Source organism: Corythoichthys intestinalis, chromosome 1 (genome assembly GCF_030265065.1).
Source record: "Corythoichthys intestinalis isolate RoL2023-P3 chromosome 1, ASM3026506v1, whole genome shotgun sequence".
In the NCBI taxonomy this organism is placed as follows: domain Eukaryota; kingdom Metazoa; phylum Chordata; class Actinopteri; order Syngnathiformes; family Syngnathidae; genus Corythoichthys; species Corythoichthys intestinalis.
Window position 1 is genome coordinate 60,268,833 of NC_080395.1, and position 16,430 is coordinate 60,285,262.

Sequence of the window (16,430 nt, forward strand, 5' to 3'; positions counted from 1 at the left end):
GATGTCTAATATTTTGTTTGGAAATTAAAAAAACAACTTTAAAAAGTTATTCACTCGCATATTTTAAACTTTTAAACAAATTATGTCACAATGAAATAAATGGTGTCAGTAAAAAAGTCACGGATATCTACTTCATAACAATCGCTTAATTGTATTTTTTTTGTTACTGTCGCATTTTCTCCGATATGCTAGATAATATAAATAATCAATCCAAACAAAGAAAAACAGAAAAAAAAAAAGTTTAAAAGGGTAAATATATGAAAAAGACCCTCCTTTATGTCTGCGATGTATGCATCGCGACCCTTGTTATATTACCATGTTTCACCCATAAAAATCGCCCCAAAAATCCAGCTGTGGCCATTCACAGCTGTGTCTTGACACTGAGTGATACATGCTAGAGTTTTTTGGTAAGTACGCGATAATATCTCATTATAGTCATGGTGTCTTTACTTCTGCTCTTTTGTGCTCTCAACTCCAGATAGGGTTTTGCTGTTTAACCCCCCCCCCCCTTTTTTTTTTTTTTTTTTAAATTAAATGCCCTCCTGTTCAAAAATTTTCTTCCCCAAAAGAATGGAGATTTTAAGCTTTCTAATGATGCATCACACATGCATATCGGACAATTTTGAAAGTTGGCCAAATTGGGGGTCTCAGAGCGGAACTTCAAGTCACCTGAGTGTTTTCCGCCATAAGCATTTGTCATATAGTGCAAGTGTACATGGTATGAATGAGTGTGTGTAGTATTTGCACCATTCAGAAACTTGTAAATCAATAAACATTTAGGTCGAAAAAATATACCATTGTCTTTCCAACTTGATAACCATCCGGTTTTAGGCCCTTTTGGTCAAGCCAGTGCTGGATGTCCTCTCTGTTAGTACTTGTTCTGTCTGGTAGCAGAACATTGAAGTGATTGACAAAATCCTATTGGGGGTAAATAGACACAAGAAAATATATATGTCAGAATCGTTTGAGCAAAAACACTTGAATAACAAAAGCTTGTGACCTTGCTGTAATAATATATCAGTATCAGATATCAATACCAGACACTGAACACGTTAATAAAGCATAACTTGAGCAAAACCAGAGATTAAGCAAAAACTGCAAAGGAACAAGGAGGTTTCAGGTGAAAGCCTACTTTGTTAATTTTTGCAGTGGTTCAGACATCATGGTATGAATATGCCGAAGCACGACTCTTTAAACTGAGGCCCATTGTGTGGCTCCAATACACGGCATCCTGAACTGTTGGGGGTGGATGGGGAAACTGATGCCGTGTTTATACAATTACAAGCATGGGGAGTGTTGCAAAATGCTGAGGACAATGGATGAGCTTTGTCCAAAGGAGTCAGGCCACAATCAAATTTGTGAAAATGATATCATGCCAAAGATATTCATTATTAGCACCGACCGCAGCATTAAATATGTCTGGAGTCATTTCTGGCAAGTGATGAACAGTGATGCTCAAGTTATCTATGTCAGTCTCACCATAAAGGATACTTTCATGAGTTTCATTCCTGCATCAAAATTGGGTCCACCTACACATCACAATTATTGAAATTCAATACTGAGCTTTGATTTAAACTGTAATCAAAATGTTTATTAACTTCCTGCAATTATGACTTGTCTTAAAATACATTAAGGGGAGCTTAGAACCATGTCATTAAAAGAGAAATTTTGCCCAGGAATTACCATGCTTTCTTTTTGGCTTAGTATGTGTGTACTCCCCCCAAAAAAAAACAAAAAAAAAAAAATGAAATTTGAACCACAACCTATTCAAATAACTTTTTAACCCGTTATTCTGATTCACTGTGTTTGAAGTTAGGTGAATCTAATCAGGTGTACTGTTAGGTTTTGTTTAAATGAGCATAAAGTGAATACCTTTTAAGCCCAATAAGTGACACCTTTTGAACATTTGATGACACTGGGAAACCACCATTCTATTCCTGCCATCTGAACTGTCACTATCACTCTGCTGTTGCGGCACTGTATTCAGCATTGACTGAAATGTTGACATGGCATAAAAATATCCATTGAAATGAACGTTCAAAACCACAAAATGGCTATGGTTGAAAGAATGCAATGTGTCACTGAAAAAAAAAAAAAAAATCAGGCACCATCACACAGGATTGACGTAATTGTGACACATTCATATGGCACAAAGTGATTTTGTACTTGAGCAACATCAGCAAAAAATATTTTGAGCTAAGATTTCACCACCCAAGACTTGTGGAAAACTGAGTGTCAAATATCCTTCAGGCTTTGGGATTTCTGAACAGTGAGATTGATGGTACTTCTGTGTTCTGGCCAGCACATGCTTGCAAAGAGGGAAAAAAATTAATATGATGTGCAGATGCACCCAGTTTGCTGGCTAAACTCATTGAGGGTTTTCTTTCTGCAGAGCCATTGTAAACCACATATAACCATCAATTTTAAACATAAACTAGTCACATTGTTCACTATTTAGACCATGGAAACAGATGAATCATGTTTTCTGTGGCTGGAGATTGGGGAGACAAACTTTCTTAAAATATGGTTTAAAGCCTTGTTCTCAAAGTTTGGCTCAGTTCAGCACAATGAATATTTGGTCATGCATCGGTTTTACAAAGCTTTAATTACACAGCGTGTCCTCTTGGAAATAAAAAGCCACATATCAAAACAAATTTCACATTACTCATTAAGTTCATTAGCAGGTCACATCAATTAAAACTTGTGCAAAAAAGATTGGCCCACCAGCAACATACAGAACGACTAATGTTAATAATAATTTTTAAAAATCCTATTTGCAGTTTCTAGCTCAGATTTGCACGTTGGAGCCTGGTCTTTGATTGGCGACATTAGCCTCACATTTACTGCATTGTGATTTGGTAGACTCACTCCAAGATTTTTGGTCGGCTTTTTGGTAATTAATGAATCCATCTGGACCAATCCTAGGCTACATACAGTAAAGACAATGCGATAGGATAATCTTAAAAAAAGATGAGGTACTGAAGACATTAAATGCCAGACTAAGGGAAAAAATAGGACAAATCAGCTGTCTTAGCAAGGTGATACCATAAATTTTCCTCTATTTGCTTCAAAAAATTACCACAACGCATTTCTGTGTTGTTTTGGTTTTGTGTGTCTTCAGTAAAAATGTGCTATATAAAAATGCCAAGGAGAGGATATTTGATGTACCCATTTTATTGTCTTACAGCTGGTACCCTACGTCAGCTGGGCGGTGCTGCTTGAAACCGCTGGCAAGAGGACTTTTTCCTCAAAGTTTAGTTGTAATTTTGGCCGTCAGGAGATTCTTCCTAACACCAATGATTTTTAATAGATGAGTAAATACACACACTTTACTGTCTAATATATTTCATTGTCTACACTGACTGTACAGCAAATTTGGTGTTCATTTAAGCTGCTGACAGAATATTTAATACATTTTGGTGAGAAGAAAACATGCCTTCTAGGCAAAATATTTTCAGATTGATTTAAAATTAATAATTTATTAATGCTTACAAAAATGCTTACAGCGCCTTGCAAAGGTATCCAACCCCCTAGGAATTATTCACATTTTGATACCTCACAACCTTGAATTAAAATGTATTGTTTCAGCATTTGCATCATTTTATCAACTTGACATTCCCAAAACTTTGAAGTGGTGATTTTTTTTTCTATAAAGCAAACGACAAAAAGGCCAACAAACAAAAAACTTAAGTGTGCTCAATTATTCAACGCCTTGAAAGTCAGTACTTTGTAGAGCCATATCGTGCAGTCTCTGCTGAAGTCTATGAGCTTGGCACATCTTGCAACGGTGACTTTCAAGTCGGATAGTTTCCGCTTATGAATAAAAAGATAGTTTCCGCTTATGAATAACAATCTTCAAATCAAATTCAAGATTTTCAATTGGATGGACGTCCAGGCTTTGACTAGGCCATTCTAACACATTTAAGTTCTTGTCCTTGAACAATTCAAGCGTAGCTTAAGCAGTATGCTTCGGGTCATTGTCCTGCTAGGTGACCCTTTATCCCAGTCGCAAATCACAGGCAGAGTGAAACAGGTTTTGCGCCGGAATGTCTTTGTATTTAGCACAATCCATGCTAGACGTCGTAATGTGCAGCGTCCAATCTTCCTTCTGCTGTAAAATCAAATGAGTTTTTCACGAGTAGATGTCCAATCCATTTGAACTCGAAAGGTGGCAGGAAATAATTGGTTCTTTGCTGATAGCCCTCCCACATCAAATTGATTGATTGGTATTGGTGTCAATGGCAACCAATGAGTTAATGATTATTTGATTTGAATTCAAATGAAAATTTGAGAATTTTACAAACTTTTAAATTTGAAGATAATGGTGCTGGTCAAATACAAAAAAAAAACAAAAAAAAATGTTCCTCAAAATTCCTAAAATATTTGGCCCCAATAGGCAAACTATAAATTTATATTTAAAAAGGGGTTTTCTGTTACAGTTCAGTGAGACTGTCAAAATGGCTCTTTGAGTATCTAAGGTTGCTGATCCTGCTCTATACAGATGAGCATTGTTGCTTTCATCAACGTTGACCAAATTTTTTTCATGACAATGTAACTGTAACAAGCTAAAAACGTGTCTTGGGAGACTAAAACATAAGGCGAATGCCAGCGTTCGTTTGACGTGTTGAGAACGAGATGAAAATGTGGCATAGTTTCCGTCATATGTTCACAATGTGTGACACTTTCTTATTCTATGTTGAGTTTGTCAGCCTGCATCGTAGCAGTGTTTGGTTGTGTCACTCATGCCCCAGTGTCCTCTCTCTTCAGGCTTTGTTTTGAAACAAAAACAAAAATTTAAACATAAAATTTGCTCTCTTGTCTTGCTAATGGAGAATATGCAATGTTGCTTTAGCCTTTAAAGGTCTGTGTATGTATGTCACTCATAGCACTCGCTTTTGAGTTAGCATTAACATAATTGTGGCGAATGTCTTCAAACTCTAGGTCAACTTTCTAAAAAAATTTTTACATACAATTCGTGACCCCTGGGTGGGTATAATTAATGGAAAACAATGTACTGTTTTCCGAGTGTGTAGTATCATCACGAAGTTCCCATTGTCCTTGTAGACGCATGCTAATCTGTCATGTCATTCAAAATTGTTGAAAGCCTTTATTTACTGATTTATTTATTTTTTGACTAAAACTCTTGAATTTTACAGAAGAAAACATTCTGAGTCATCGTCGACTAAAACCGGACAAAATTTGTCTGAGATTTTGATAACGAAAACTAAACAGAGTCAAACACATTCTGAAATGACTTAAGTATGATTAAGTATTTTCGTCGTAAAGCCGGCCAAAAAGAACACTGCAGACCAGTTACCCAGTCCCTGCTGTTGCAAAACCATCCCAACAGCACGATGGTGACACCACCATGTTTCACTGCGGGGACAGTGTTCTTGAGGTGATGGGATGTGTTGGGTTTCCGCTATAATAACAACAAACAATAATAAGTAATAGCATTTCCCTTTGAGTGCATTAATTCCAAATTTAATCTCATCTGACCACAACGTCTTACGCCGTACATTGAAGAGGTCAACTACATGCTCAAAACATGCCTTCTTAATTTTTACACAACTAGACTTTTCTCTGTGGGGTGTATAGTTTATTACGGTTCTATGGACAGACACACCTGTGCTGTAGAGCTCTGCAGTTCCTTCAGGGTCTCCTTGTCTCTCTGCTGCCTCTCTGATCAATGCCCTCTTTGCCCGGTCTGAGAGTCTTAGTGGTTGGTCAGGTCTTGACCGGTTTGTTGCGGTCTTGTGATGTTTGCATTTGACGATTATGGCTTTGATGGTGTTCTGGGGGATCTTCAAAAGATGTGGCTATTTTTATATAACGTAAGCCTGACTTGTACTTCTCTTTAATTTTGTCCCTGCTTTGTTTGGAGAGCTCCTTAATCCTTATGATATTTGTAGCTAAAAATTTAAATTTTAATCCCATCTGACCACATGATTATACACCGTAAATTTAAGGGGTCGGGTACATGCTTAAACATGCCTTCTTAATTTTCACACGAATACAGACTTTTTTTTTCTGGCCACGCTTCCATAAAGCCCAGCTCTATGGGGTCTATGGCTTATCACGGTTCTATGGACGGACACACCTGTGTATGCTGTAGAACTCTGCAGCTCCTTAAAGGTTGCCTTTGGTCCCTCTGTTGCTTCTCTGATAACTGCCTTCTTTGCACGGTCTGTGAGTCTTCATGGTCGGCCATGTCTTAGCAGGTTTGTTGTTGCCTTGTGCTGTTTGCATTTGACGACTATGGCTTTTATGGTGTTCTGCAGGATCTTCAAAGATGTGGATATTTTTATATATCACAGACCTGACTTGTATTCCTCTATAACTTTGTCCTTGCCTTGTTTGGAGAGCGCCTTGATCCTTGTGTGATGTTTCTTGCGAAGTGTTATTGCAACTCATTGTGGCATCTATTATATATCGATACATAATGTGACACTTATGTGACTTGTGAAGGTAATAAATTCCCCCAGTCCGTTTTTAAGGGGTGAATACACATGCACATCTTAATTTTCAACTTTTTATTTATTGATGTGACTTGTCAGGATAATAGATTGCACCGGCATGTTTTAAAGGGGCTTCATAGCAAAGGGGTGAATAAATATGCACATGCTAATTTTAGACGTTTTATGGATTTTTCTTTCTTTTACATATACACATTTTCTCACTTCACTTCACCAACTTTTACTTTCATTACTTTGTGCATATCAATCAAATGAAATATGCATATGAAAAATATTTAAAGGTTGGAATCAAATAAAATGGATTTGAACTTCAAGCAAAGGGGGTGTGAATACTTTTGCAAGGCGCTATAAATGTGTTAGTGGAAAAATGACCCTCTTGACATAAGCCTTTTAAATGGCAGCATTAGGACAGTTGAAGTGATATTACCTTAAAACTGTACTTGATGTTGTAACCAGACTGCCGGATACGCACAGTCTCCAGCATTCCCGTGTAACGCAGCTGCCTTAGCACTAGGTTTTCATCAAACCGCAAGGGCATCTGCCAGAGGAAAATCCAAAGTCAGAGCAAAGGAAATGACACAAGAGGACACAAAAGGCTGTGGAGGGTGAAGAAAATGAAACAACAGTTTTCCAACACGTCAAGGAATATGGGAAAAGGTGCTTTGGAAAAACTAAATATCAAAGCGGTGACAGTTGCTTTTGCTTTACCTTCTCAGCATTTGAACGGATGCACTTGACAAAATAAGGCTCACTCTGACCCAGAGTCTCCATTAATTTATTAAGAGAGGCCTGCAGAATAGGACACACACAAAAGACATCATATTAAAAGAGAATAAAACCCTGTAAACTCTTTTATTTGTTCCTGTTTGTAGTCGGTGCCTGGGGACTTCTAAAGTTTTTGTGAATTATCACACTTTTTTCAAGTACCAAAAAATCTTCACCATATCAATGGTATAATATCAACAAGTCGCATCTGAACATGTGGTTTGCGTAGTGTGTCATGTGTTCGTCTTGGTGTGTGCACGCGCTTTTGTCAGCTGCGGGAGGATTTCAGCCTCTGCCTTCTCCATGGGAGATTAAAGCAATCAGTGCAGCACAGGATGTGGGAAGTGAAGTCATCCACGCACTGGGGCCAGCAGCTTTCATTGCATTGCTACCAACAGCCATCTCTTGCAAAGAAAACTAAAAATCAGCAAATAGCAAGCGGTATGGGCTCGGTTGTCTTAACTGTTCAGTGGAAACTATGAAGTCGGAAACCCTGAAATATTCTAAATGCAAATTTACCAAATATTTCCGGTAACCTTGGAGTCACAGAAAAACCCAAGTTAAACTTCCATTGCCAAATACATGACAGTACAAGACAAATCTTGCTAGAATAGCATATTCTGTCATCAGAAATCAGATCAATGAGCATCTCAAGAAGAAATTTAGCCATTTCTTCGAGAAAAGAATTGTGAAATTATTGTTTTTCTTGTACATTTTAAGAGTGATAAATGTATTTATACAATTGTTTTTATGAATGATAATACCCACCCATCTTCTACTGTTTAATCAGAGGTTGGGTAGAGGGGGGAGCAACATTAGAAGAGAAGCTAAGTTATTCCAGGGATATCCCAAGGTTTTCCAGGCTAGCAGAGACTCAGTCTCTACAGCGTGCCCAGGGCGTCCTCCCAGTGGGACATGCCCAGAACACCTCACAGAGAGATTTCCAGGAGGCATATTAACGCAGATTCTCGAGTTTTTCGGTCATTGCCTACAGCTCGTGAAAATAGGTGAGGGTAAGAACGCAAATTGACAAATTAAGAGCTTCATTGTTCAGCTCATCTCTTTCTTCAGCAAAGACAAACCCATACATAGACCGAATGTTTAATGTTAACATGCTTCTTAAAATAATCCCTATACAATAAGTACTAATTGGAATATGCCAACTGATTACAACCTTGTACGCTATCAAATATGAGCGGGATATTCAGAAGATCGACTTTTAACTCAAAAGAGTGGCTTCAAGAAAACGTAGGCATTGATGACATCAGTTTGTCACTGGAACTCGTAGCGAGAATGTTCCTTGTTAAGTAATTAACCTTACTCCGAGAATAGTAATTATTACTGTAAATATTTAAACACAATATACATCAATGCCTGAAATATAAAACAACCAAATTAAAAAACAAGTATGGCGGTAGCTGAGCGTGTTAGTCATGTGTAGTTTTCAACCTTGTGATGTTGTATGTCAGCATTGTCACAAACTGGCCGTACATTATCTTATTTGGAAAGTACATCATCTGTGGAAATCAAAATGGCTCAGCTCTCATTTGAATAATTGTGTGGATGCTGAATGAAAATGCTGAAGTGGTTCAGCTGCTGCTTCTTCCCCTTGTTTTAAACACAACCCTTTCAAGCAAAATCGTGGTTTAATGCATTAAAAGACAATCCAGTAAAAAAAAAAAAAAAAAAAAAATCACAAACACTTTAATTTAAATAAAAGGAAAAACGCTAATGATGTGGCAATGATGTCACGGCATTGCCACAAAGTACTTAATAAGCATACCTTGGACAGTTGTGGTAGCATAGAGGTCTAAATTTTATATTCACAGATATTTAATTGATCTTAGATTTTGGGGTGGGTTTGTGTGAATTGCATTAACTTCTCACACCATCTTGAAAGTGAACTTTTGCAAAAATACACTTTTACCCTTTTATTGGACAAGTGACTATTATCTACACCAGTGTTTTTCAACCGGTGTGCCGCGTCACACTAGTGTGCCGTGAGAGATAGTCAGGTGTGCCGTGAGAAGTTATCCAATATCGCATTTATTTATTTATTTTTTTAACGTCGTTGGGCGGAGTTTGTAACAGTCACCTCCTTAAATGATGTTCCTCCCGACATCCACCACATGGTGGCGCAGCTTTATTTACATTGAATATGTTCTTCTTCTGCTGCTGCGGGCTTACTTTTATGTTGGAGTTCATCTGCGAACGTGTGTGTGCGAACTGCTGAGCTCCTGAGTGAGGAAGGGTCAAGGTGGATTTATTATTAGTTTTTTTGTGGATAAATGTGCATAAGTGGAAGCTTCTCCCCTTTTTGTTACTTTTATGCACGCATCCTACCTACCACGCATTACAAGTTGCAGTAGCAAAGGAGTAGGTAGAAGGTTGTGGTCGTGTGCAAATGAGCAAAGTATTGCTCGTGTCGCGTTCAAGAACTGCTCACATTTCTAGCCATTAGCCATCTTTCTGTCAGCGAAAATGTGGACCCCAGCACGTCTACTGTACGTCATTTGATTAGAGTCGAAAGTGAAAGTCGAAGGTGTCCTTTCCATTTCATCCATATGCAGGGGTGTAAGTGGGTCAGAACGGTCAGGAACGCAATTCCGGTATAAGATTCAGGGCATGAATGCTGTTCCGGTACATGGTGCTTTGATTCCGAAAATATGACGGCAACTGTCAAAACGCCATGTAAAAAACGGTTTCCCCAGCTGTTGCAGTTATCCGAGTCTGACGATGATGAGTCACGTGAATGTAGTATTGCTCGTGTCGCGTTCAAGAACTCCTCACATTTCTAGCCATTAGCCATCTTTCTGTCAGCGAAAATGTGGACCCCAGCACGTCTACAGTACGTCATTTGATTAGAGTCGAAAGTGAAAGTCGAAAGTGTCCTTTCCATTTCATCCATATGCAGGGGTGAAGTGGGTCAGAACGGTCAGGAACGCAATTCCGGTATAAGATTCAGGGCATGAATGCTGTTCCGGTACACGGTGCTTTGATTCCGAAAATATGACGGCAACTGTCAAAACGCTATGTAAAAAAAGGTTTCCCCAGCTGCTGCAGTTATCTGAGTCTGACGATGATGAGTCACGTGAATGTGCGAATGCATGCAGCAAAGCAAAACGCCTAGACTCATCATTTATCTGTTCAATTGGCTGACATACTGACTGTGATCAGCAGAGATAGTTAGCTGTGATTGGTTCAAATGTGCATGTTTTCTGGAACAGCTAAAAAAAAAAAAAAAAAAAAGTTGTTGAATTGATGCGACAAAAAAGGGCAATGCAACATAAAATGGATCAAATCTATAAGAGCAACGAAAGAGTTGAGGAGGCTTATTTATCAGTTTTATTTGCTCTGATGAGGAGGTTCAGAACATCTTAGCTGTCAATGTGCACTTTGGACTTATATTTGTTCATTTATGTCAGGCTACTTATTCATTTCCTTATGATTTAAAAAAGTCAATGTTTGCACGATCTTCAAAAAATACTCCATTTCACTCTGCATAATATAAGTCATTTGTACTTATTTTTCTGAATGTATGTTACTTACATCTTTATTATTAAAAAAAAAAAAAAAAAAAATGTTTACATTAACTTCAATTTTATTATACATCCTATGTTCTTAAGTAGTTTAAATTGAGATTTGGCATTTAGAATGTGAGAAAATGAGGGAAAATAAAAAAATAGGAGATGGAGGTTGGGGTTATTGCTGTTTTTGTCAACTTTTATTTTGCAAATCATTGATAACATACAATTTTGAATGAAAATCAGTTGTATGTGTTATAGAAAAAACTGCTGAAACAGTTTTCTTAGCATTTCAGTAGTTTAGGGGGTTTGACACCCCCCCCCCCCCCCCCAAAAAAAAAAAAAAAAAAAAAAAAAAAAAAAGAAAATAAATAAATAAATAACTAAATAAAACTTCTGGCTCCGTGGCGACCTTCACGTCAACCTGTGTTTTATTACAACACATTGTTGAGGACAGCAAGGTAGCTGATGGCTAGAAATCCGAGCAGTTGCATTTGCTCTCTTTTCAAAACAAGTCAACTGCCTATTTTGTTCGCCTCCAAAACCCTCCATGAAAACAGAGAAAAATGGTAACTTTTTTGAGAAACATTACAAAGGTAAATGAGAAAGCCCTCAAAGCCAGTTACCTTGTTGCTAAACTTGTTGCTGAATCCAAAAAGAGACAATACTACCTGCCTGGAAAGCCATTGTTAGTGAGATGCTTGCCCCTGATGCGATAAAAGACATTTCTAAAGTCTCCCTGTCTGACAATTCTGAGCTTTTCAAGCCTAACTCCTATGAAAAAATTAAAAACAGAGAGACTAAGAGCTGTTGACGAAGATTCCTGCCAGGACATCGACTTTGTGTTTATCCATACAGGCTCAAGTTTCACACTGAGTAAGTATAAATATTGAGAAATTATTTTATAATTAAATATACTGTACAGAAAGTAATTTTGGAACATTTTTGGTTTGTGGTGTGCCGTGACATTTTTTCCAATGTAAAAACGTGCTGTGACACAGAAAAGGTTGAAAAACACTGATCTATACTGTACCTATATATGGCGGAAAACAGAGACAAGCCTGAAAAAGCAGTTTCTGCTCTCGCCCCCCTTTTTAAAATAACCTGCTGTATTTTTAGCCAAAAGAACTGTTGTGTTTGATAGAACAATATGTCTATATGCTGTAATAGCAGTTTCATGGCACAGTAAGCCCCCAAACTATTTTTAATTTGCCAGTTTTACTGATTTGAAAAAGAAAATCTCGACCACTCCTTGATGTCTGCGATTTCTGCATTGCGACCGTTGTTATATTACTGTGTTTCATCCATAAAATCCCCCCAAAGTCCAGCTGTGGCCATTCACAGCTGTGTATTGACTATCATAGAGACATGCTAGACAAGTTTTTGGATCGAAACAAGGTAAGAATGCGATAATATCTCGTTAAAATCATGGTATCTTTAATTATGGTCTCTCATGCTCTCACCTCAAGTCAAGGTTTAGGGGTTTAAAAAATGTTTTTCTTTTTTTTACCTTAAATGCCCTCCTGTTCAAAAATTTTCTTCCTCCAGAAAATTGAGATTTTAAACTTTCCAATGATATATCACGCATCCATATAGGACAATTTTAAAATTTGGCCAAATTGGGGGTCTCAGAGCGGAACTTCAAGTCACCTGAGTGTTTTCCGCAATATAAAAATGGAACTTTGTCTTTGTGTGTGTGTGTGTGTGTGTGTGTGTGTGTGTGTGTGTGTGTGTGTGTGTGTGTGTGTGTGTGTGTGTTCATTCCCTATGGACTCCAAAACGGCTGGGCAGATTTTGATGAAATTTTACAGTTGTACTTTATGTGTCTGGGAGTGTTCTTAGATGGGTGTGATCTCTGTAGGCATCCATTTAGTGCGGAAAATTAATTTGAAACTCGAAGAATTAGCATTGAAAATTCGGCCTGATTATGGAGGCAACCGTGCCATCTTTTGGACAAAAGACGTGCCTCTTGCGATTGTAATGTCGCAGATTGTAATGTCGCAGTTTACGTTGTGGCTTTGAATACTCCACAACAACACGCTGAATTTAAAAAAAATGTACAGTTTTCTAGAATATCCATCAGGTGTTCATTTCGGCTGGAAATCTTAATCTCAATAAAGGCGAGCTTGTCTCCATGTGTGTTTATGTTTTATGGATGCTGAAACGGCTATGAGAATTTTGACAAAATTTTACACAGTTGTACTTTATGTGTCTGGGAGTGTTCTTAGATGGGTTTGATCTTTGTAGGCCTCCAATTAGTGCAGAAAAATTAATTTGAAACACCAAAAATTAGCATAGATAACGCCAATTTTCACTTTATCACCCAAGAAATGCCGCCCCATACTGCTCGATAAATCCATTCAGCATACATTAAAAAAAAAAAAAATCATAGGGTAGCCCTGATTTCAAGGTTTCCAAAGTGTCGATTTGACAAACCTAAGCCCCAACAACCCAGCACAAGTCGGGCATACTACTTGTTGGTAATTAAAAGAAAGGAAGAAAAAAAAAGATAGTTAGGACACGCAAGCCACAATATTAACATTTGGTATAAATACTGTGGGCACATGGCCCAAAATGTGATATCAATTATGTGGACGCTAAAAAAAACTAAAATACACTCTGGTAATGCCCCCAATAACACTTTACAGTTGTTGTTTTTTTCTTAGAGTTTAAACTCATTGCCTGCCATTGACATTGATAGAATCTTTCAGTGCCATTGATTGCAATAAATTGTGACTTCCAGCGAATGATCGCTGCCAACCCGTCGTAACAGCCAATTCTCAATTTAAATTAATTGGACGTCTATTACTGTCAATCAAGGGTTAAAAAAAAAAACACAGTTCACGGCCAGCCTTTGCCAGTTAAATTGAACGTGTCGTAAATAGCGGCCAATGAGTTAAAGGAGTGCCCTATAAAGGGTTAATAACATTTTATGTGTGTCTCTGACCTGGAACTGTGCACTGATACTGGGTGGTTTCTTCTTCTTGTGAAGGTGAAGCAATGATTTGGTGATTCGGTCATGGAGCGTCAGGTTGCTGAGGTACTTAAGGGACTTGACATTCAATAAGTGCTGCAAGCGGCAATGAAGGAAGAGCGCATTGAACAAAAAACAGCAGAATTTAGGACTTTTATTATTTATAGGTCAAAATAAATGTGTCTGCTTACCTTAGGAAGAACTAGCTTGGCTTTGTGGTTTTTGTTTCTCCTGTATGAAAAAAAGAAAACAATAAAAGAGCTATGCATCATTTGTAATCCATTACATGACAGCAGCCAACTGACGGCAGATGATATTATGGACTGTAGATGAGGAAATTCCTAGCAATTGTACACTGAGGAACCTTGCCCAGTTCCGAATGAGTCTATTCACTTGTGGGACAATCCAAACTATTTTTTTTGATGAGAATTGCTCAACATTCTCAGTCTTTTTTGTCACATGTCCCAGCTCTTTTGGAAAGTCTACAAAATTATAAGATGATAATTATTTGCTAAAAACAACGAAATTTATCAGTTTGAAATTAAATAGCATGTCTTTGTAGTATATTCAATTAAATATAGGTTGAACATGATTTGTAAATCATTGTATTATATTTATATTTATGTCTAACCAGTATTGTCAGTAACGCGTTACTAGCAATGCGTTACTGTAAACTGATTACTTTCTTTGAGTAACGAGCAATCTAAAGCGTTCATTTTTCCAAAACAATAATCTGATTAAAATTAGTTTCCTTAGTGTCTGTGCGTCACTATTTTTTGATTGCCTCATAATGTATGTAGAATGATGAATACTCGACTACTCGAAGCAAAGCCTACAGGTAAACGAGAGAACCTCTACAGTTTGTACCCAGCCTTTACGTGCATTTTATAGTTACAGTTTGTAACCATAGGCAGAGTTTGACATTTGGGGAGGGGGCAAAACATGTTGATGGACACACCTCATCATTTGTGCGTTTTCTACTATTTATATTGTAAATTCTCACTGAATATATCAAAATTGTGAATGAACATATGGAATTATGTACTTGGCAAGAAAAGTGAAATAACTAAAAACAGGTTTTATATCCTACTTTCTTCAAAGTATCCGCCCTTTGCTGTTATTACTTTTTTGCACAATTTTGACACTCTTTCAATGAGCTTCAAGATGCAGACACCTGAAACGGTTCTCACTTCATAGGTATGCCTTATCAGGGTTAATAAGTGGAATTTGTTGCCTTTTTCAATGGGCTCGGGACCATCATTTGTATTGCATTGACTGAGATGTGTCCCAACTTTTGGCCTGTACTTATATGCTATCTATATATGGCAGAAACACTCAGGTGACTTGAAGTACCGCTCTGAGACCCCCAATTTGGCCAAATTTCAAAACTGCCCGATATGCATGTGCGATACATCATTGGAAAGCTTATAATCTCAATTTTCTGGGGGGAAAAAAATTTTGGGACAGGAGGGCATTTTTTAAAGGTTTTAAGGTTTTTAAACAGCAAAACCCCATCTGGAGGTGAGAGCACGCGAGAGCAGAATTACAGATGCCTTTAACGAGATATTATCGCGTACTTACCTTGTTTCGATCCAAAAACTCCATGTCGCATGTATCACAGTGTCAAGACACAGCTGTGAATGGCCACAGCTGGATTTTTGGGGAATTTTATGGGTGAAACATGGTGTTAAAACAAGGATCACGATGAAGAAATCGCAGACATCAAGGAGTGGTCGAGATTTTCTTTTTCATATATTTACCTTTTTAAACTATTTTTTCCCAACTTTTGTTTGGATCAATTAATTATCATCTAACGTATCGAGAAAATGCGACAGTAACAAAAAATATACAATTGAGCGATAGTTTTGAGGTAGATATTCGTGACTTTTTTTTACAGACGCCATTTTTTTCATTGTGACATAATTTGTTTAAAAGTTTAAAATATACGAGTGAATAATTTTTAAAAGTTTTTTTTTTTAAACGAAATATGAGACATTATTTAATGATTCTAAGCTAAAAACGACAGACATTTTGAATATTAAATATAATTAATTACCTTCGTTTTATGGCTGGGTTGAAACACAAGCGGTTGCGCGACGTCTGTAAACGGGATTTTCAGGGTAAAACCGACAAATTAAAAATAGTTCGGGGGCTTAATGTGCCATGAATCTGCTATGGCAGCATATAGACATATTATTCTATCAAACACAACAGTTGTTTTGGCTTGAAATACAGCAGTTTATTTTAAAGAGGAGTGCAAGAGCAGAAACTACTTTTTCAGTTCAATCTGTTTTCCGCCATTTATATATACATATATATATATGTATACACTGCACATCTTTACACTGTCTTCAATTGTCGGTTCAAGCTCAGTTGTTGTTGAAGCTTTTGAAAGCTTAGGTTTAAAGTAATTGTAGATATCAATCTTGCCTCCTCAGGTGTAGTTTTGGCTAAGCAAAGGACCGTGTCTAAGGTGCTAGTCACATGATCTGTTCGAAAATAATTTGGACCCATTATGAAATACTTTGAAAGAATCTTGTTCATTTTGTTCTTTGTTTTACAACTTTTATAGACAACATTTCAACATTTAGGTCTTTATTTTAAAGGGAAAGTTTTTTGAAGAAGAAGAATTTTTGACATTAGATGTTGAGGCAGCAAAGCAAAAAAATTGGTAAAATGTGATAAATTACT

At 37.3% G+C, this 16,430-nt stretch overlaps 1 protein-coding gene across 7 annotated transcripts in view; it reads right to left on the reverse strand.

Moving 5' to 3' along the window:
• myo9aa (myosin IXAa) overlaps positions 1 to 16,430 on the reverse strand; it is a 184,684-nt gene that overhangs the window by 31,126 nt on the left and 137,128 nt on the right. For all 7 annotated transcript variants that reach the window (XM_057834108.1, XM_057834101.1, XM_057834094.1 and 4 more), the window contains 5 exons: positions 13,931 to 13,970; positions 13,713 to 13,835; positions 7,185 to 7,265; positions 6,904 to 7,014; positions 796 to 918 (listed from right to left, as the gene is read on the reverse strand). In XM_057834108.1, coding sequence (XP_057690091.1) covers positions 796 to 918; positions 6,904 to 7,014; positions 7,185 to 7,265; positions 13,713 to 13,835; positions 13,931 to 13,970 — 478 coding nt within the window. The remainder of the gene's footprint in view (positions 1 to 795; positions 919 to 6,903; positions 7,015 to 7,184; positions 7,266 to 13,712; positions 13,836 to 13,930; positions 13,971 to 16,430) is intronic.